At 53.1% G+C, this 19,438-nt stretch overlaps 2 protein-coding genes across 6 annotated transcripts in view; both read left to right on the forward strand.

Annotated features, from left to right (window-relative positions):
- The window catches only part of GRIPAP1 (GRIP1 associated protein 1), a 23,661-nt gene extending 16,197 nt beyond the window's left edge, over positions 1-7,464 (forward strand). For all 3 annotated transcript variants that reach the window (XM_072817709.1, XM_072817710.1, XM_072817711.1), the window contains 9 exons: positions 499-576; positions 707-802; positions 928-984; positions 1,076-1,175; positions 2,692-2,822; positions 4,729-4,851; positions 4,969-5,062; positions 5,845-5,999; positions 6,910-7,464. In XM_072817709.1, coding sequence (XP_072673810.1) covers positions 499-576; positions 707-802; positions 928-984; positions 1,076-1,175; positions 2,692-2,822; positions 4,729-4,851; positions 4,969-5,062; positions 5,845-5,999; positions 6,910-7,002 — 927 coding nt within the window. In that variant the 3' untranslated portion in view covers positions 7,003-7,464. The remainder of the gene's footprint in view (positions 1-498; positions 577-706; positions 803-927; positions 985-1,075; positions 1,176-2,691; positions 2,823-4,728; positions 4,852-4,968; positions 5,063-5,844; positions 6,000-6,909) is intronic.
- A 1,790-nt stretch (positions 7,465-9,254) lies between these two features.
- KCND1 (potassium voltage-gated channel subfamily D member 1) lies at positions 9,255-17,503 on the forward strand. Of its 3 annotated transcripts, XM_072817714.1 has the most exons (8): positions 9,255-9,493; positions 10,812-12,060; positions 13,801-13,963; positions 14,069-14,152; positions 14,244-14,342; positions 14,614-14,864; positions 16,051-16,272; positions 17,385-17,503. In XM_072817714.1, the coding sequence occupies exons 2-8, from the start codon at positions 10,940-10,942 to the stop codon at positions 17,476-17,478; spliced, it is 2,034 nt and encodes a 677-aa protein (XP_072673815.1). In that variant the 5' UTR covers positions 9,255-9,493; positions 10,812-10,939; the 3' UTR covers positions 17,479-17,503. The 3 variants fall into 3 exon arrangements, with proteins under 3 accessions (XP_072673815.1, XP_072673814.1, XP_072673816.1); XM_072817713.1 differs by lacking the exon at positions 9,255-9,493 and having other exon boundaries at positions 9,500-12,060; XM_072817715.1 differs by lacking the exon at positions 9,255-9,493 and having other exon boundaries at positions 9,500-12,060; positions 16,051-17,503.
- Positions 17,504-19,438: the final 1,935 nt, after the last annotated feature.

Raw genomic sequence — 19,438 nt, forward strand, 5'->3', positions numbered from 1 at the left:
TTGGGGGAACACTCATAATAGTACCTAAGAGGAAGTATCCTGCAATAGGGAAGAGCACAGAGGCTGGAGGGAGTCATGATTTGTCTGGGTCTGAGTCCTGGCTAGGCCACTTGCTAATAACTGTGGGCAACTTACCTGGCCTGTGGCCTGTTTTCTTCATCAATAAAAAAAGGGATAATAATAGTATCTGCCATGTGGGTATTATGGGAAGATGATATAATATGAGTCAATGAGCGTAAAATCCCTATAACATTCCCGGCATGCAGTAAGTGATGTGTTATATTTTGTTAGAACAAAACCAAATCAGATGCACATGTCAGTTGGTGATTTAAATGGCGCAGCCTCTAGATGTGCCACTCCTGTGTACTGCCTAAGGGCACACAGTACTCCGTGTGGGGGTGTCTTCTGCATGCCTGCAGGCCCCTGCTGCCATCGCACCCTGGACTGGCCGTGCCGTCCTCTGAGGGGGCCATGGCCAGACAGAGACTTGTCCCGTAGGAATCTCTGCAGCAGCAGCAGCAGGATCAAGAGGAAGCCCTCAAGCAGTGCCAGGAGCAGCACTCTGGCGAGCTGAAGGTACCCACTGCCTAATGGTGTTCTCCTCTCTCCTGGGAGGGCCGGGCTCTGGAGGGGGTGCCGAGCCCTGGGGGTGGGGTGGGGAATGGATGTTTCCCAGGCAGAGGCCTAGCTTCCTCCTGGTTTGCAGAGCAAGGAAGAGGAGCTACAGGGCCTGCGGGATCAGCTCCAGCAAGCCCAGGAGGAGCGGGACTGCCATCTGAAGACCATCAGCAACCTGAAACAGGTCACTTGCCCCTCCAGGGGCCCAGACACACCCTGGGCCGTGGTGTAGTCACAGGGCAGAGGTAGGGAAGGCCCAGCATGCAGCCATCCTGGCAGCCTCTAGCTGTGCATTTCGTTGGCCCACAGGAGGTGAAGGACACAGTGGACGGGCAGCGGATCCTGGAAAAGAAGGGCAGTGCTGCGGTATGATGGGGAGATGGTCAAGCATGCCCCTGCCTCCAGCCTGTGGGACCACTGGGCCTCAGCCTGCCTCTGTCGCCCCTATTCCCCACAGCTCAAGGACCTCAAGCGGCAGCTACATCTGGAGCGGAAAAGGGCCGATAAGCTGCAGGAGCGGCTACAGGACATCCTTACCAACAGCAAGAGCCGCTCTGGTGAGGGGCCTGGACTCAGAGGGCAGGACAAGCGAGGGGTGGGATCGATGGGCAGGGGCGGGGGCGAGGGGCGGGCTTGGGCCCTAGGGCCAGAGCTGCTTCCTGCACCTGCTATGCTGGGCTCCCCTGCACTTTCTGCCCCTCTTGAACTTGGTCTGTCTGTCTCTCTTTCTCCTGCTCTCTGCCTTGCCTTCTTCCGTGTCTCTCCTCTGTTTTGATCTCTCTGTGCTGTGTCATGCCATCTCTCTCTCTCTCTGTCTTTCCCTACTTTCTCTCTCCTTTTCTTCTGCTGCTATTTTCTTCTTTGTCCCTTTAACACATTCTCTCTCCCGTTCATCCCCCCATTTTTGTCTGCATCTTGGCTGGATCTTCACAACCCTCTCATGCACATCCCCACACCTCACCAGGTATCTCTAAATCCCCTGTATCCATTCTCTCATTCTGTAAATGTGGACTGAGCCCATGTGCTCACATCTGGGGTCCTTGATAGTAAACCCCCTGAAATACTGTCCTCCAGGAGCTCCTAGTTGAGCTAGGGAGACAGACTTACATTCAGATAGCAACACTGTGGCGTTATCACATTCAGCTAAAATCCATGTTCTTTCTGCCACTCTAGGCAGAAGATAAAACAAAAAACCTTGGGTTGCTTTGGACTTTTTTAAAGAAGGAAATGGCCTATAAATATGTTTAAATAAATAGATATAATGTAGTGGTGAGGGCTCTGGTGCATCTCCCATGTCTCAAGCTCAGAGAAAACTTGCTCCCTTGTCCTCCCCCTGCAGCCATAAGCTCTTGCTGGAGATCCTTGGAGAAGGGATGTCAGCCCTTCTCCCGGATACCGGGAAGCAGCTGCAAGAGTGGAAACCCAAGCTCAGTGGGCCTGTTTTAAGTGACATGGCAAAAACGGATGCATCTCTCACTCCATCTCTGTGTCTCTGAGGCATTCTCTCTCCTGAAGTCACCTCCCTTTATAAAGGAGTTTTGTTTCTGTTTTCTACACATTAGTGTACAAATCAACAAGCAGATTCCAGTGGTCCTTGTCCATAAAGAAATGCCGATTTAGGGTCACGTTTACATGTCTGTCTCCATCTTTTCTCCCCCCTTGTCTCTGCTCGGACTTGTGTCCTCTCATCTGCTGTGGCTTGCTGTCTGTCTTGGTTTCTCTTCTGCGTGTGGTCTTGCCCCCAGGCTCTCTCCAGCCTTGGGTCCTCTTTGTATGGACCCCGAGTCTGAGTGCATACATCCCTTGATGCCCATATGTGTCCACACTGCCCACCCCTTCCCAGCCTCTTCACCTTTGTTTCTCTTCTGGCAGATGCGTTTGCCCAGAGAGGCAACTTTTCTTTTTTCTGTTTCTGCCTCTCCTGTCATACTGTCCATTTCCACCTTTCCCATGCCCCAGTGTTACTTTACCTCATTCCATCTCTGTCAAATCTATTTCTGCCTCTTCCTGCCAGTCGCTGCCCTGAGACCCTAGGGGATTGGGGCTCAGGTTTCTCTTCCTTCTCTACCCAAGGCCTTGAGGAGCTAGTTCTCTCAGAGATGAACTCACCCAGCCGGACCCAGACTGGGGACAGCAGTAGCGTCTCGTCCTTCAGCTACCGGGAGATTTTGCGGGAGAAGGAAAGCTCCACTGTTCCAGCCAGGGTAAGGGGCAAGGAAGAGCTGACAGCCCAGCTTCCCCTACCCAAACTCTGGGATCCTCCTTAGGCCCTCCCTTGTAGCCATCTGCCTCTCTGGGCCTAGCATACACATTTTCTTAGCAACTTTTCTCTAAGCTTGACAGCTCAGATTCAGATTGCCAAATTGAGGATAAGCAGATTATTCTCTCTGTCCCTCTGCTCTCTTATCTGTGATGTGAGCTAATTCCACCTTTCCCGCTGTCATAAAATATGTAGCTTATAGCAGGTGCATGATCATGTAGGAGGTCCTTTTATCCAACTCACAATTATCACTTGCTTACTTTCGTCTATTGTGTCAGCTTCCTGGCCAGCCACTTTTATTTGGAAATCCATAAGTAGTATGTGTACCGTGTAGAAAAATTTTAAAAACACACACATGCAAGTTTTTTTTAATCCAAAGAAACTACCTCTTCACCATCCAGAGATCACCACTATAAACCCTTGGTTCAATACCCTTCTAGATCTTGCTCTCTTTCTTTTTCAAAAAGATTTTATTTATTTGAAAGAGAGAAAGAGCAAGTAGGGGAAGAGAGAGAGGGGGAATCTCAAGCAGACTCTGTGCTGAGTATGGAACCTGACGAGGAGCTTGATCTCATGACCCCGAGATCATAATCTGAGCTGAAACCAAGAGTCAGATGCTTTAACTCACTGAGCCACCCAGGTGCACTTCTTTCTTAAACCTTAATGAAATTATAAGTAACCTGTTGATCAGCTGATCTTTATCCTCCCAATTTCTTAAATTTTTATCTCATCTAGTACTTAGACCTTAATCGTATTTCTTTGGTTGGCCCTAAAATGTCCTCTATTGGGCAGCCCCGGTGGCTCAGCAGTTTAGCGCCGCCTTTGGCCCAGGCTGTGATCCTGGAGACCCAGGATCAAGGCCACTTCGGGCTCCCTGCATGGAGCCTGCTTCTCCCTCTGCCTGTATCTCTGCCTCTCTCTCTCTCTCTCTCTCTCTGTGTGTGTGTGTGTGTCTGTCATGAATAAATAAAATCTTTTTTAAAAATGTCCTCTAGGGATCCCTGGGTGGCGCAGCGGTTTGGCGCCTGCCTTTGGCCCAGGGCGCGATCCTGGAGACCCGGGATCGAATCCCACATCGGGCTCCCGGTGCATGGAGCCTGCTTCTCCCTCTGCCTGTGTCTCTGCCGCGCTCTCTCTCTCTCTGTGACTATCATAAAAAAAAAAAAAAAAAATGTCCTCTATTGCTAGTTTTATGAAAATCAGCATTCAGTTTCAGAGCACATGTCACATCCGGTTGCTTTATGTCCTTTAAGTCTCTTGAGTCTAGTGTGGTCACTTTGTTTTTCATGACACCAACCTGTAGAAGAAACCCACCAGGTGACCTGCAGAAAGTGTCCCACCTGTTGTGTTTTCCTGCTGGTTTCCTAGTGGTATTATTTAGCTTGTTCCTCTGTCCTACGGTTTTCCTGTCAACTGGAAATAAAACCTCTTATGCTACAGCCTCTCCCTTCATCCTCTCAATGAGGAAATAATGTGGTGGTTCCTTTTTTTTTTTACAGATTTTATTTATTCATGAGAGAGAGAGAGAGAGAGAGGTAGAGGCAGAGACAGAAGCAGGCTCCCTGTGTGGAGCCTGATGACGGGACTTGATCCCAGGACCCTGGGATCATGACCTGAGCCAAAGGCAGATGCTTAGCTGCTTAGCCACCCAGGTGCCCCAAAGTGGTGGTTCCTATGTCCCCCTTTAGGCAATGGGAGACCCAGAGTCTCCGTGGGTGCTGAGACTTGCCTACAGCCCCTGTTGCAGAGCCCACCTTCATCCTGCCCTGGCTTCCTCTTAGCCCCTGATCCTGTCTGGGGCAGGCAACAGCACTAAGCCTGGACTGGCCTCTCCCATCCTTTCCCTGCAGTCCTTATCCAGCAGCCCTCAGGCCCAGCCTCCACGGCCAGCAGAGCTGTCAGACGAGGAAGTGGCTGAGCTCTTTCAGCGCCTGGCAGAGACACAGCAAGAGAAATGGATGCTGGAGGAGAAGGTGCTGTCTGCCTGCTTGTCCTCACTTGGCACACCCTTGGAGAGGAGGCTGGGGCGGGGAGTGGGGAGGTCTGACTGGGCCCCTTGTTACGTGTAAACATGCTGGGCTACCATGCAGGTGAAGCACCTGGAAGTGAGCAGTGCCTCCATGGCGGAGGACCTTTGCCGGAAGAGCGCCATCATTGAGACCTATGTCATGGACAGCCGGATTGGTCAGTACCTTCTCACCAGCCTCACCCCTCCCCCGAATCTGGCCTCTGACCTGCCTCTTCCTCTCCTCCTTCCCCACTGTCTCCTGTCCTCTTGCAACTCAGCAAAAGTACTGACAAGGCCACAGCTGCTAGAGGGGGTGGGGAAGAGCAGGCCAGGCCTGTCCCTGTGTGTGTCTGTCTCTTACTTCCACTCTTCCATTCTGTCTGGGTATCTATCATTGCTCCATTCTCCTTTCTCCAGCCTGGCTCTGTCTCTCTCTCCCTCCTCTCCTCTCCCCATCTCTTCTTTCTGTCGCACCTCGTCATCTAGTATCACTGTGGCTACTGCCTGTCTCTCCTGTGTCTCCTCTGGAAGTCTTCATCCTCAGCATGTAGGACCCTTCAAGGGTCCTTAGCTCTTCCTCTCCCTTCTTCCACTGTATCTCCTCTTTTTCCCCCTTCCCCATCTTTGTTTCCTTTGTTCCTTTCTTTCAAACCTCGTCCTATCCCCGTTTCTCCCTTCTTAATCAGAACCACGCGGACTATGAGCTGACTATGCGCTCTGTGTTTTGCATGCTATCAGAGACATTTTTCTAGCTCTGCTAGTTGGTGATTATCCCCATTTCTCAGGGCCACACAGCCAGTAAGCAATGGCCAGGTTTCACATGGCAAAACCTCTGCCTGCTACGTCACACGGCTTCTCCCCCACCTTTCACCCCCACTCTCTGTCTCCCTTTTCTGCCCCATCTATGTTGTCTCTCCGGCTCTGCCGAAGGGGTGGTTCTCAGCCTGGGCCCTTGCAGATGTGTCCGTGGCAGCAGGCCACACAGACCGCAGTGGGCTGGGCAGCGTTCTGAGAGACCTAGTGAAGCCAGGCGATGAGAACCTTCGGGAGATGAACAAGAAGCTACAGAACATGCTGGAGGAGCAACTCACCAAGAATATGCACTTGCACAAGGCGAGTGTGGCCTACCAGCCTACCCATCTCTCTATCTAACCACCTGCCTCCTTCACCACTCAGCCCCATGGGTCATCTGCCAGCACCCAAACCCTCCTCTCCCGCCCTACCCCCCCCACCCCATTCACTGAGCACACCTCCATCCTCACCTCCCCATCCTCCAGTCAACTCACTTGCTCTCACTTTTGTCTTTCACTGTTCGTCCACACATCTGTTCGTGCACACAGTCAGCTGACTTGCCCATCAACCCTGCCTTACTTGCCCATCTGCCCCCTACCCATCTAATCATCTGCCCCATGTCTTTCCACCCATTTCCTGACATACCTCCTCTCTCTCTCTCTCTTCCCTACTCATCAGTCACCCCTTTTCTTACCTTTACCCACCCACCCAGTGACCTGCCTGCCTACCTGTTATCTTCCATCTGTCCTCTGAACCATTCATTTGCCCACCTGTTTGCCTACCATGGTCCACCATGCATCCACCCACTCATCTACTTGCCCATCCTACCCCCCAGCTATTTCCCCCATTTCTGGGGGAGTCAGAAAGGATGCAGACCCAGCCCCTGCCTCTGAGAAGTAAGCTTACCATTAAGTAGAAAAACTGGTGGCAAGGTGAGGGTTGTAAACTCTGGCCACACCACACACAGCAGGTGATCTGCTCCCATTTCCATATTCCTAGGTTCCCTTCACCTGGGAGGCTCCCTATTTCCCCCTCCCCCCACCGGCCTCCCACATCTTTTCCATGTCCAGCCCACTGCTGAGGCTCTGTGAGCCTCTCCAGATACCTTCCTGTGCCAGACTAGACATAGCTGGGCATTGATTAATGAGGTGAGAAGGATAACACCCCAAGTTTAGTGAGGGAGCTTCCTCTGCTGCTTTCTCTAGTCCCTGATGGCTTGTTTGTTTCTTAGGACATCGAAGTTCTCTCCCAGGAAATTGTGCGGCTCAGCAAGGAGTGCGTGGGGTCCCCTGACCCAGACCTAGAACCGGGAGAAGCCAGCTAAAGACCTGCGGGCTGTACCTGCTCCCTCCCCTCCCCACCCCCCAGGACACCATCCCCTTGGGCTGTGGTGGGAAAATGGGGCTGCCACCAAAATCAAATAGGTTGGGAGACTGGACATTAAAGGGGTTGAAGGCCTGATGGCTGGTGTTAGTGACCCTGTTTTAGGGCAGAAGCCCCTGGGGAGTGGGGATCCTGAGGGGAGGGGCAGGGATTTCTCGTCTTTCTTGGCCCTGGCTCCCAGAGGCTTTTGCCTTCATCTCTGCATGAACTCTCCCTCCCCAGAGACCAACTGTTTTTTTTATTTTATTTTATTTTTTAATTTATGTCTGGAAGCCTGGCTACCCTGCATTTGGGATTGGGGATGTTGGGTGGGGCGCAGTCCGTGTTCAGCATTCTAACAACATGTGTGTGTATGTGTAAAGGCTGCAGCCAAAATACCATCTGGCCAGATGGGCCCACCCACGGACTGTCTACTCTCATTCTTTTCAACCAGGAGGGATGTGCTGGGGATGGGGAGGTCACACCATTGGAATGGGGAGGGAGGTCTGCAGCTGCGATTTTACTCTTTCCCCTACCCTCTGTTAACTGTCTTCATTTACTGTGGGCCCATCCCTCTGACTGGCACAGAAATACCTGCAAATATGTATGTGGGTGGATGTGTATGGGGTATGGGCGTGGAGGAGGGGGTTGGGCAGATGAGAGGATAAGTGGTTGGATGGACTGATGGATAAATAAGTGGAAGGTTGCTTGGATCAATGATGGAGAGGTTGAGAAATAAATGGGCAGATGGATGGAGAGGTGATTGGATGAATAAATGGATAGATGAATAGGTCGGAGATATAAGTGGACAGATGGATGGCCAGGAGAATGAATGGATGGATGAGCAAGAGTAAAGAGTAGGTAAATAAGTGATGGGCAGGGCTATTGATGGACAGATCGATGGGTGCAGGGGATATGTAAGGATAGGGTGGCAAATAGGTGGGTGGGGTGAATATGCAGATGGAAAAGTGAATGGGTGGATAGGGGGATAGGTAGAGCAATTGGTTGTCTGGGTGGGAAAATGGATAGATGCGTAGGCGGTGGGCAGAAGGATGGAGAAATGGTCAAACAGGAGTGTGATGAGTGAGCAAACCAAAGATTATGTGGGTGGGTAGATGATTGAAAGGGGAAAACTGGTCCTGCCTTATTTCTCCCCCACTTCACCACACCTCTAATTACTAAAAATTTGGCTTCCCTTGTGTGCCTTGCCCCACACCATCCCCTCTCACATCACTCCATTTAATGCCCCCACCCACCCACAGCGGGGCAGTCAAGTTGGGGTAACTCCATCCGACAGCTGAGGATGCAATGCAAGTCACTTGCTCAAGGACACAGCAAGTCTGTAGCAAAGCTGGGGTTCAGACCCACCCATGGTCTGAGGCACTGGGTACCCATTGCTCTGTGGCACCTGGGAGCAGAGCCCTCTAGGGGACAAGACTTGAGTCAAGGCTCCTGGACACAGATGGATGAGGCAGACTGCCCCCTCAGAGAGGGGTCTGCCTGGGAAAGAACCCGGTATGGGGGTGGGACCTGGCTTGTCCCCATCCTGGCTTGTCCCCATTCATACTCCTTTTACTCCCTATTTCCCTGTGTGAAAACTGGATGGTGCTCCATTCCCACATCAACAGTCTTGGTCAGGGATCCCTGGGTGGCGCAGCGGTTTGGCGCCTGCCTTTGGCCCAGGGCGCGATCCTGGAGACCCAGGATCGAATCCCACATCGGGCTCCCGGTGCATGGAGCCTGCTTCTCCCTCTGCCTGTGTCTCTGCCTCTCTCTCTCTCTGTAACTATCATAAATAAATAAAAATTAAAAAAAAAAAAAAAAAAAAAAAAAACAGTCTTGGTCAGAGCTGGGCTCTAACCCGCGCGCCCCCACACCCAGGGAGTAATCTTTGGGGTCCTGGCCATCTAGAGAAATGCCCCCACCAGTCCCTCCATCCACCCCCTTCTCCAGCCCTTCTACTGCATGGGGGCAGGGAGGGGACACAGCGCTGCATCATTCCCCATGGCACTCCGCTCTGGGGCCATTAACAGACGCCTCCCCATCGATCGGATCTGCTAAGTGCTGCTGATTCAGACGGGTGGGGGTGGGGGCCCCTGGGGGCAGAGGGGGTAGGCGCTGGGCAGGAAGAGGGGGGAGTCCAGGAAGGAGGTGGGGAGAACTGGCAGAGCTCCCTGCCACCCCCATTTTCCAGATGACGCGACTGAGGCCCAACCAGCTTTGTAGGAGGCGGAGTCTCCCCAGGGTCCCTCTCAGGCTGTCCTAGGGGAGGGGGCTCTGGGAGCCACGAGGCCCCTCCCTGCCTCTCTCCAGCTCCCGGCGAACTCAGAGGGGCGGGGAGAGAGAACCAGAGGAGGAGGAGAACTCGGGCAGCTCTGCAGAGGGGGGCAGGAGCTCCGGTGTTTGGTACCCCCAGCCCCACCGCTGTGGCCGCTGCTGCAGCGGGGACTCAGGTGAGGACGGCCCTTGGGGAGGGGGAGGGGGCCACCAACAGTGCTGTCCTTGTCCTTCCCTGGGCCAGCCCCCACGCCCCAGCCTGTCCTGGGATAGTCCCCAGGGGTTCTGCTGAACCTGGTCCTTCCAGGGAGCCAGCCCCCTCCCCCTGCCTGTGCTGCCTTCTCCTCTCCCGGGCCTGGCTGTGGCTGCTTCTCCTCTTCTATCGCCGCTGCTGCTCCGGCCACTGCCCAGCACACACCGCCAGCCCCTCGGGGTGTGGTTTCCCCAGACCAGCCCCTAACGGTGGGACGCAGCTTTCCCCACCCCCCAGGCCTCCCCCTGCTCCTCCCGCAAGGCCCATCAGCCCCCCCTCTCTGGAGACACACCCAACTCTCTTCAACACCCCACCCCGCTCTCCAACCCATTTGGGGGGGGGAACCCCCTCCTCCTAGTCTTTATCCATCCTCTGGATGCTCTGGGGCTGTGCCCAACTTCCAATTGAGCCCCAGGGGGCTTCCTCAGGCCCCTTTCCTCCTGGAACTCTTGAGAGGATGGACTAGACTTTCTCAGCAAATCCCCCCCATACCCCTCTCTCTCTCAGACACCTCTCAGTCTCTGAAAAATAACCTAGCCACAAATTGACCCCTTTGGACACCCCACTCTCTCCTCCAGCCCCCTAGGGGGCTTCACCTGACCTTCCTTCCCCAGAACTCCTGTAGAGTGTAGACACCCCCCCCTCAGGCTATTCTTGGCAGCTCCAGGCACTCCCAAGACACCTTGCAGCCTCTTTACAACCTCCTGGTTCTATAGCCACCTCTTCTGAGAGCGATCCCCTTTCCTGAAACCACAAGGGAGCTCCAATCCCCTAATCTTTTCCCTAGAAGTCTTGAGGGTGTGGAAGAGCCACCTCGCTTTTCTCAGGCCCTCTAGACAACCCCCCCCAAACACTCTCGGCCTCTTTTAAACACCTCTGGTCCCATTTCTACCCCTCTGTGGCTGCCTCTGTCCCCTCTCCAAGCCCACGAAGGGGTCCCAGTCTCACCTGCCATCAGAACTCCCGAGAGTGTGGACAACTTCCTGGGGTTTCTTGCTGCCCCCCAAGACACCCCAGATCTCTTGCAGACACACTGCTGAGCCCTCTAGAGCCATCTCAGTCTCTCCAAACACTCCTTCAGACGCTTCTTGGCCCCTCTAGGCGCCCCTTTTCTGCTCCTCCCCATGCCCCCTAGCCCCTTCTAGGCAGGTCCCCCAAGAGGTCCCCCAAGTCCCTCTCAGACCAGCTAAATGCCCCCCAAGCCCCTGACCGTCTCTCTAGTCCCTCCTGGTTCCTCTCAGCCTCTGTAGACACCCCCGTTTGCTTGTGCGAGTGGCCCAGGGCCTCTCCAAGCCCCTACCATCCTGGAGACAGCCACACTCTCCTAAAGGCCACCCCCCAAGTCTCCGTGGGCCTGGGGAGCGGCAGGATGGCGGCGGGCGTGGCCACGTGGCTGCCCTTCGCCAGGGCGGCTGCCGTGGGCTGGCTGCCCCTGGCCCAGCAGCCCCTGCCCCCTGCACCGGGAGTGAAGGCTTCCCGAGGGGATGAGGTTCTGGTGGTGAACGTGAGCGGACGGCGCTTTGAGACCTGGAAGAACACTCTGGACCGCTACCCAGACACACTGCTGGGCAGCTCGGAGAAGGAATTCTTCTATGACGCCGACTCTGGCGAGTACTTCTTCGATCGTGACCCGGACATGTTCCGGCACGTGCTGAACTTCTACCGCACGGGCCGACTGCACTGCCCGCGGCAGGAGTGCATCCAGGCCTTCGACGAGGAGCTGGCCTTCTACGGCCTGGTGCCCGAGCTCGTGGGCGACTGCTGCCTCGAGGAGTACCGGGACCGCAAGAAGGAGAACGCCGAGCGCCTGGCGGAGGATGAGGAGGCCGAACAGGCGGGGGACGGCCCCGCCCTGCCGGCCGGCAGCAGCCTGCGGCAGCGGCTCTGGCGGGCCTTCGAGAACCCGCACACGAGCACCGCGGCCCTCGTTTTCTACTATGTGACGGGCTTTTTCATCGCCGTGTCGGTCATTGCCAACGTGGTCGAGACCATCCCGTGCCGCGGGCCCGCGCGGCGGCCCCCAAGGGAGCAGCCCTGCGGCGACCGCTTCCCCCTGGCCTTTTTCTGCATGGACACGGCCTGTGTGCTCATATTTACGGGCGAGTACCTCCTGCGGCTGTTCGCCGCCCCCAGCCGGTGCCGCTTCCTGCGGAGTGTGATGAGCCTCATCGACGTGGTGGCCATCCTGCCCTACTACATTGGGCTCTTTGTGCCCAAGAACGAGGACGTCTCGGGTGCCTTTGTCACCCTGCGCGTGTTCCGGGTGTTCCGTATCTTCAAGTTCTCCAGGCATTCCCAGGGCTTGCGGATTCTGGGCTACACACTTAAGAGCTGTGCCTCTGAGCTGGGGTTTCTCCTCTTTTCCCTTACCATGGCCATCATCATCTTCGCCACTGTCATGTTTTATGCTGAGAAGGGCACAAACAAGACCAACTTTACTAGCATCCCTGCGGCCTTCTGGTATACCATTGTCACCATGACCACACTTGGGTGAGTGCAGACTCTGTTGGGAGCTGCCCAATCAGCTACACACTCACTTTTTTTCTGTAAGATTAAAGAGGTTAGATAAATTATCGCTTTTTCTCCATTTGCGCCTCGGTCCGCTCTTCTCTAAAAATGGAGGGAGTTGGACTAATCTCCAAAACCCTTGCAACTCTGGCAATGCCTTCCCTTTCCAGGTCAGTTGACTCAGGTTCCAAGGATGTTCTTAGCTGCACTCTTTCTGTTGATCTTGTTCTCTCTGGACCTGTTTACCCCCTGTGTCAAATGAGAAATGATGATCCCTTCATCATCTAGAGGGGATTTGGTGACGTCATGGTTGTGAAAGTTCTCTGAAAGTTTCTGTTGTAGGATACCTAGGTACTGGCTTTCCATTACCTCCTTTTCCCATCTTGAGGACCCATGTCTCCCAAACATCCAGAATCATCCGCTGTATGGGGTACTACCTCTGTGGCTTTGTGATTCTTGATGTGCTCCAGGATGAGGTATTTTCTGCATTATTTTTTTGTAGTGTTGATCCTTGAGAGGGAACAGTTGGGATAAAGGCATCAAATGGAATCACCAAACTCATGTTGTTCTTAAAGACATTGTCTAGGGCAGATACTGCAATCCTTCTCTAAATTTCCATCGCTGAGGTAAGGTGTACAGTTGCTGCTCAGGATCTGTTGGATGGATGAGTTGGGGCTTGCTTGGTGCTTTAATACAAGTACAGAAAAGTTGATTCGAGGTTTTTAAGGAGTAGAAATTAATTCCAGTCGAAGGTTCAGAATTGGATCGACAGTGAGCCCTGAGAGTGGGTTGGAACTGGGTCTTGGAATGCCTTTTACCCTAGTGAGTCCTCACAACAACCCCAGGAGGGTGGACAGCTGCCTGCGTCTCATAGTTGAGGACACAGTCTGAGATGACACATCACAGACCAGAAATGGCCAAGTTGGAGAGACTTCTAAATGAGTCAAAACAAAGAAATAAGGAGCAGCCATTCTGAAGGGGGGGTCACGGACTGAGCAAAGGCCTTAGAGGCTGGGACTGCGGAGGCTGGGCCTGCAGGGTGGGAGGGGGGAATCTAACTGGTCCCATGGTCAGAACAAAAATATGCTGTGTGATCTTGAGCTAGTTATGGAACCTCCCTGAGCTTTGGTCTCCCCACCCCGACCCCGTGAAACAAGTTGGTAAGATTGGCACTGTACCATCTCTGTGGGAGAGGAGGTGGCATGGAAAAAAGGAGGAGGGAGTTTCCAGGCTCCCCCCCCCCTATTTTTTTCATATGAGAACAATTTCAAGGCTTCTTCTGGGGTAATAAGATGGGGTCCTACTTAGAGAAGGCAAGACAGATGTAAGCAAAACTAACAGAGCACTTCTCCCGAGATTCAGAGCCCCTCAGCTGGCTTGTGGTGCTGGGACTCTCTCCCCAGGAGACTATATTTACTGCCTATGACTTCCTCCTTCTCCCCTCTGCTTGGTATTAATAGATTTCCAGCTGACTCAGATGCTCAGTGCACAGCTCAGATGGGGGCAGCAGATGGTAGGAGCCACGGGCCAATTTCTCATTTGACCCCCACTGGTGGCCAGAGAGGTCTTTCCCCCATTTTGCAGAGCAGAGAAACTGAGGCTCAGAGAGTTTCAGTGCCTGGCCGGGGTCGCAGAGTACATCGGGTTGGATGGGATGGAGTGGTAGAACGGACAGGTGGGTGGGCACTTTTCTTGACCTTGGCTTACTTCCCCTGGCCCCAGCTATGGAGACATGGTGCCCAGCACCATTGCTGGCAAGATTTTTGGATCCATCTGCTCCCTCAGTGGTGTCCTGGTCATTGCACTGCCTGTGCCAGTCATCGTGTCCAACTTTAGCCGCATCTACCACCAGAACCAGCGTGCTGACAAGCGCCGAGCACAGCAGGTAACTGCCTCTTCTGTCTTTGTACCCGTTACCCATTCCCCACACCCCAAGCTAGTGCACTCTGTGTCTGCCCATCTGACCCTTTATATTCTCCTTTCTCTGTAGAAGGTGCGCTTGGCAAGGATCCGGTTGGCAAAGAGTGGTACCACCAATGCCTTCCTGCAGTACAAGCAGAACGGGGGCCTCGAGGTGGGGAGGGGCCTGATTTGGGGTTGGGGGTGAGCAGTGACAGGAGGAGGAAGCTTCTGACCTCATCCCTCTGCTCCTCCATCCACTCTAGGACAGTGGCAGTGGGGAGGAACAGGCGCTGTGTGTCCGGAACCGTTCTGCTTTCGAGCAACAACATCACCACCTCCTGCATTGTCTAGAGAAGACGACGGTGAGGCCTGATGAGAGGTGGTGTGGCAGAATGAAGGGAGGGGTTCCTCTGCGGCCAAGCCAGATCCCTCCCTGGGATGGGGGGCTACTTCTTGTGGAAATCACACAGGGCTTTCTGGAAGAGGCCCCAGTACAGCTGAGCCTTGCAGGGTGGGCAAGGGAAGGGAAGTGAGAGTGACTTCCAAAAAGGAAGGAGCAGCCTAAGCAAAGGCCTAGGGGTAAAGCCAGTTCCTCTGTGCTGCCTTGTGACCATGCCTCTCATCTTCCCACAGTGCCACGAGTTCACAGATGAGCTAACCTTTAGCGAGGCTCTGGGTGCTGTCTCACTGGGGGGCCGCACCAGTCGCAGCACCTCCGTGTCCTCCCAGGCAGTGGGGCCTGGCAGCCTGCTGTCCTCCTGCTGCCCCCGCAGGGCCAAGCGCCGTGCCATTCGCCTTGCCAACTCCACTGCTTCAGTCAGTCGTGGCAGCATGCAGGAGCTGGACACACTGGCAGGGCTGCGGAGGAGCCCTGCCCCTCAGAGGTAAGCACTCCCACCTGCTGGCTACCCCCTGGGGAAACTCAGAGCATGGACCGGGTTGGGGAGGGGCAGGGTCTGAGATTTCACGACCTTGACCTTCTGGAATTTATATTCTAGTGGAATGAGACTGTTAATAAACACACAGATGATGTAGTGTGTTAAGTGCCAAGAAGAAAAATAAATCAGGGCTGGGGGACAGAGTACAGAACAGGGTATAATACAGTTTATTTTTTTAAAGATTTATTTATTTGTTTATCTATTCATTCATTCATTCATTCATTCATGAGAGACACAGAGAGAGAGGTGGAGACATAGGCAGAGGGAGAAGCAGGCTCCTCACAGGGAGCCCAATGTGGAACTCGATCCCCGGACCCGGGATCACACCTGGAGCCAAAGGCAGATGCTCAACTGCTGAGCTACCCAGGCGTCCCTATGATGCAATTTAAATAGTGTGGTCAGGGAAGGCTTTGTCAAGGTGACTGAAGGAGGGGAGGGAAGGAACTGTATGGATATCTAGAGGAAAAGCAGTCAAGACAGAGCAAACAGCCTGTGCAAAGGCCCTGAGGCAGGAATGGGTCTGCGTGTTTGAGACACAGCCAGGAAACTACTATGAGTAGAGTGGAGTGAGATAGGGGGAGAATAGTAGGAAGTAAAACCAGAAAGGAACAGGGACAAGGTTGTGTAGATATTACAATAGATCATTGTGAGAATTTAGGCATTGTCAGGAGTCACTATAACAAAGAACATTTTTGTATGTGTGCTCATTATGTTCCAGGTGCCATTCTGAACATTTTGTAGCACTTCTTATTCTCATTTAATCTCCACAGTGACCTATGAGGTAGGAAATACTGTTATTCCCATGTGTGCTCATTATGTTCCAGGCCAAATACTTTGTAGCATTTCCTATCTCATTTAATCTCCACAATGACCCTATGAGGGGGCATGTTATTCCCATGCTACAGATGAAAAAGAAAGGAGAGGTTTAGAGGGGCCAAAGTGAGACCAGAATTTTAACCCAGGACCTCCTGATGCCAGAGCCCTCACTGGGCACTATCATAATTGAGGATGTAGGTGAAGCATTTGGCACAGTGTCAGGGACCCAGTAGGCACTCAATAAATGTCATGATTGCTGTGGCAAGTATTAAGATGACCTTTTAAGAAGATTGTGTCTCCCCACCCTTATCTACAGCCGCTCAAGCCTCAATGCCAAGCCCCATGACAGCCTTGACCTGAACTGCGACAGTCGGGACTTTGTGGCTGCCATCATCAGTATCCCTACCCCTCCGGCCAACACGCCAGATGAGAGCCAACCTTCCTCCCCCGGTGGTGGCGGTGGGGCCAGCAGCACCCTCAGGAACTCCAGCTTGGGCACCCCTTGCCTCCTCCCAGAGACTGTCAAGATCTCTTCCCTGTGAGCTGTGGGCCCGCCCATCCAGAGGGCCCTCTCAGTTCTTGGGGACTCCTTTCCAAAGCCATATTTTGGGGAGGCGGAGAGGGGCAGGCCTGGGGACCCCTTCTGCCCCCCACTGAGAACTATGCAATGGAGTTTCATGGAATGGCTTACCTGTGTGGGGAAGTAACCAGGGAAGGGGAAACTTTCCCCACCCCAGATAGTTTTTCCAGGGGGCACTGAAGTGCTGGGCTTCCTCAGCAAACCCCCCCACCCCCCAGCCTCCTTGCTCCAGCACACTGGGACTGGCCTCTCTCCCCCCAGCTGGCCTCCTGCATGCTGCTCCTCTTGGGCACCTGGGCTCCCACCTGATATATGAGCTCTGGCCTGAGAAGGAGGGATGAGATTTCCTCTTCTATCTGGCTGGGCTGTGGAGGTTTGGGGGTTCAGAGAACCTTCACCTCTGATCTGGCCTCTGGGAGACATCCCCACCCTCCACGAAGCCCAACACCTCCCTGATTCTGAAGCTTGGAATGCAACCACAGGCTTCCTGGGCTGTGGCCTCAGCAGTGACCTGCCACCATCCCCTGCCCTGCCTTGGCTCAGGGGTCAGGCTGCCTTTCCCAGTACACACAGATAGCACAAACACTACTCCCCTCTCCTGGCTGCTGGAAACAGGTCCCTTCAACCCTGTCCTCTGCTGGGCCCCCAGCAAACTCGAGCAATAGCAGCTGCTGCTGTGACATTATGCAAAGCCCCTGCCCAGTCTGCTGCAGTATTTACACCTGCCCTAATCAGAGGGGCCACCTCCAACTCCTCCTCTCTTCTCCTCTGGTTTGCTTCCTTTCTGGGTTGGGCTGGAGTCTGGACTGGCTGAGATAAGAGCCTAGTAGCCAGCGAGAGCTGGGCTGTGTTTGAGATCATACCTGATTCCATGTTATTGGGCAGGAGTCTAGAAGCATCAGGGGCTGAGACCTGGGTTGTTCCCAAACTCTGGGAGTTGTAGGAGGGCAGGAGGGACTTCTTGATCTCTATCTCTTCCTCCTCCTCCCCCACCCCAACAACACCTTTTCACATATTCCTCTTTCTTTTCCCTCTCGGGTCACCTTCCGGAATTCTGTGTCTGCTCTCAGGCTGAAATCAGGCATCATCTCAGGTTCCCTGTTCCCCAGCACTGTCCCCGTGGAGCTGGTGGCTGCCAAAGATGTAGTTTCCATCAGTCAATAAAACCTGAGAGGAGAGATGAGGATGAGCACCTCCTGGCTCTGTGGGTTCAGAGGCTGGGTTGGGCTGAGGGGTTCAAAGTACTCTGGTTTCAATTTCTTTCAACTTGGAGAAAGGCTGGTATGGGTGCAGGTATTGGGAGGTCGATGGTTGGTGACATGTTCTGGAAGATGGGGATCTAGGAGAACTTAAAAGAAGGTGGTTTGAAGAACTGAATCTACAGCCAGCAAAGCAGGCCAGGAAGTCTGGAGACATGCCCCTAGGACAGCATCTGCTCCAGCTCTCTCACTCACAGATAGGGAAACTGAGACCCAGAGTGGCATATGCTTGGTTAGAGGAAACTGAAACCCAGGCTTCCTGACAGCAAATGGCTCTGAACTGAATCTTAATTAAAAGCATCTCTCAGGGGCACCTATCTGGCTTACAGCACGCAGCTCTTGATCTGGGGTTGTGAATTCAAGCCCCACATTGGGCCTAGAGCTTACTTTACAAAAAAGAACTCAAAAAAGAAGAAGGAAATCTCAGTTTGGCAAACTCCTCTTCCTTGTGGACATCTACATTCTCTCTCCTGGGTTACTGAGCTCTGTGGAGGACTGAGAAGACAGACCCTGGATTTGGGTTGACCTGGGTTCCAATCCCTGGGTGAGGGAGTCATTTAAACCTTCTCTTGCCTCGGGTTGCTGATCTGTAAGATAATAATCATTTATTCACCAAATATTTTATTAACTGCATATCATGTGCTAGCCCTAGTGATACAAAGATGAGCAGAGAAGACATCGTCTCTGACTGACAGAAGTGAGCATGGAAGGCAGACAATTAAGCAATTACAATGCAGTGCTGGAGATTGCAGAAGCATGCAGATGACAGGAGAACTTAACCCAGCCAACACCCAAAGAATGAGGTGGCAAAAGGATAAAAATGTTTCAGGTGGATGGAACAGCATATAGAGGTTAGGGAGCAAGCTCAGGGCTTTGGGGGAACTGAAATAGTTCAGTACAACTGGAGGAGAGTGTGAGGCTGTGATGAGAGTAAGGATGTAGAGATAGGCCTGATCACAAAAAGCCTTTGAAGCTATGATACAGAGTTTGGGCTTTATCCTAAGGATAATGGGGACTTCTGAAGGCTTATACACAGGAGAGTCAAGAGGTTTCAGAAGGAAGAGCAGTGAGGTGGCTTTTGCAGTAGTCCAGTTGGTAGGTGATGATGGTTTGGACCATGTAGTGGTGGTCAGAGCTGGAGGGTCGAGATTTAAGAAGTAGAACAGCAGGACTTGGGATTGACAGACATGTAAGAATTGAGGAAGAGGGAGCAGACCAGGTTGACTCCCAGGTTCTGGCTTGGACAAAGGCTGAGTGGGGGTGCCACTCACTGTCAAAAGGAACATCAGAGCTGTTAGCAGACAGTGTCAGGCGCATAGAAAGTATTTAGTGAAGATTAGCTAGTGATTATCCTAAGTTCAATTTTAGACATGTAGTGCTGGACAAGTATCCAGTAGGAAATCTAGGTCAAGTGGGATGATCATGAGACGATTCAATGTGATAACACGCATAGGCATTTGGCACAGTGCCCTGAACACAATAGGCCCATTAAATGTGAATCTTCTCCCATTAAGTCTTCAGAGCAGTGAACACAACATTCCATTTGTAACTGACACCCTTCAAGGAAGAACTTCAATCAAGGTCAGCATCTGCAGGAAGAAGGTTAGATGGCACTCAGAAGAGCTTTCTGATCGTCTTTCAGTCAACATGTTATATGGCTTGACTCCTAAGACTGGCAGCAAGCCTTCACCTCTCGAAACAACTTCCTGATTCATAAGCCCATCTGAACCTGTAACTACTCCTTGAGGTAGTTTGGGCAGGCATTATCATTACCCGTTTTGCTTGGGTAACCTCAAATTTGAGACACAGTGACTAGCTCAAGGTCATAGAGTTGGTAACAATCCATCAGGGTCAGGAACTGAGGT

The sequence above is a fragment of the Canis lupus genome, chromosome X (assembly GCF_048164855.1).
Source record: "Canis lupus baileyi chromosome X, mCanLup2.hap1, whole genome shotgun sequence".
NCBI lineage: Eukaryota > Metazoa > Chordata > Mammalia > Carnivora > Canidae > Canis > Canis lupus.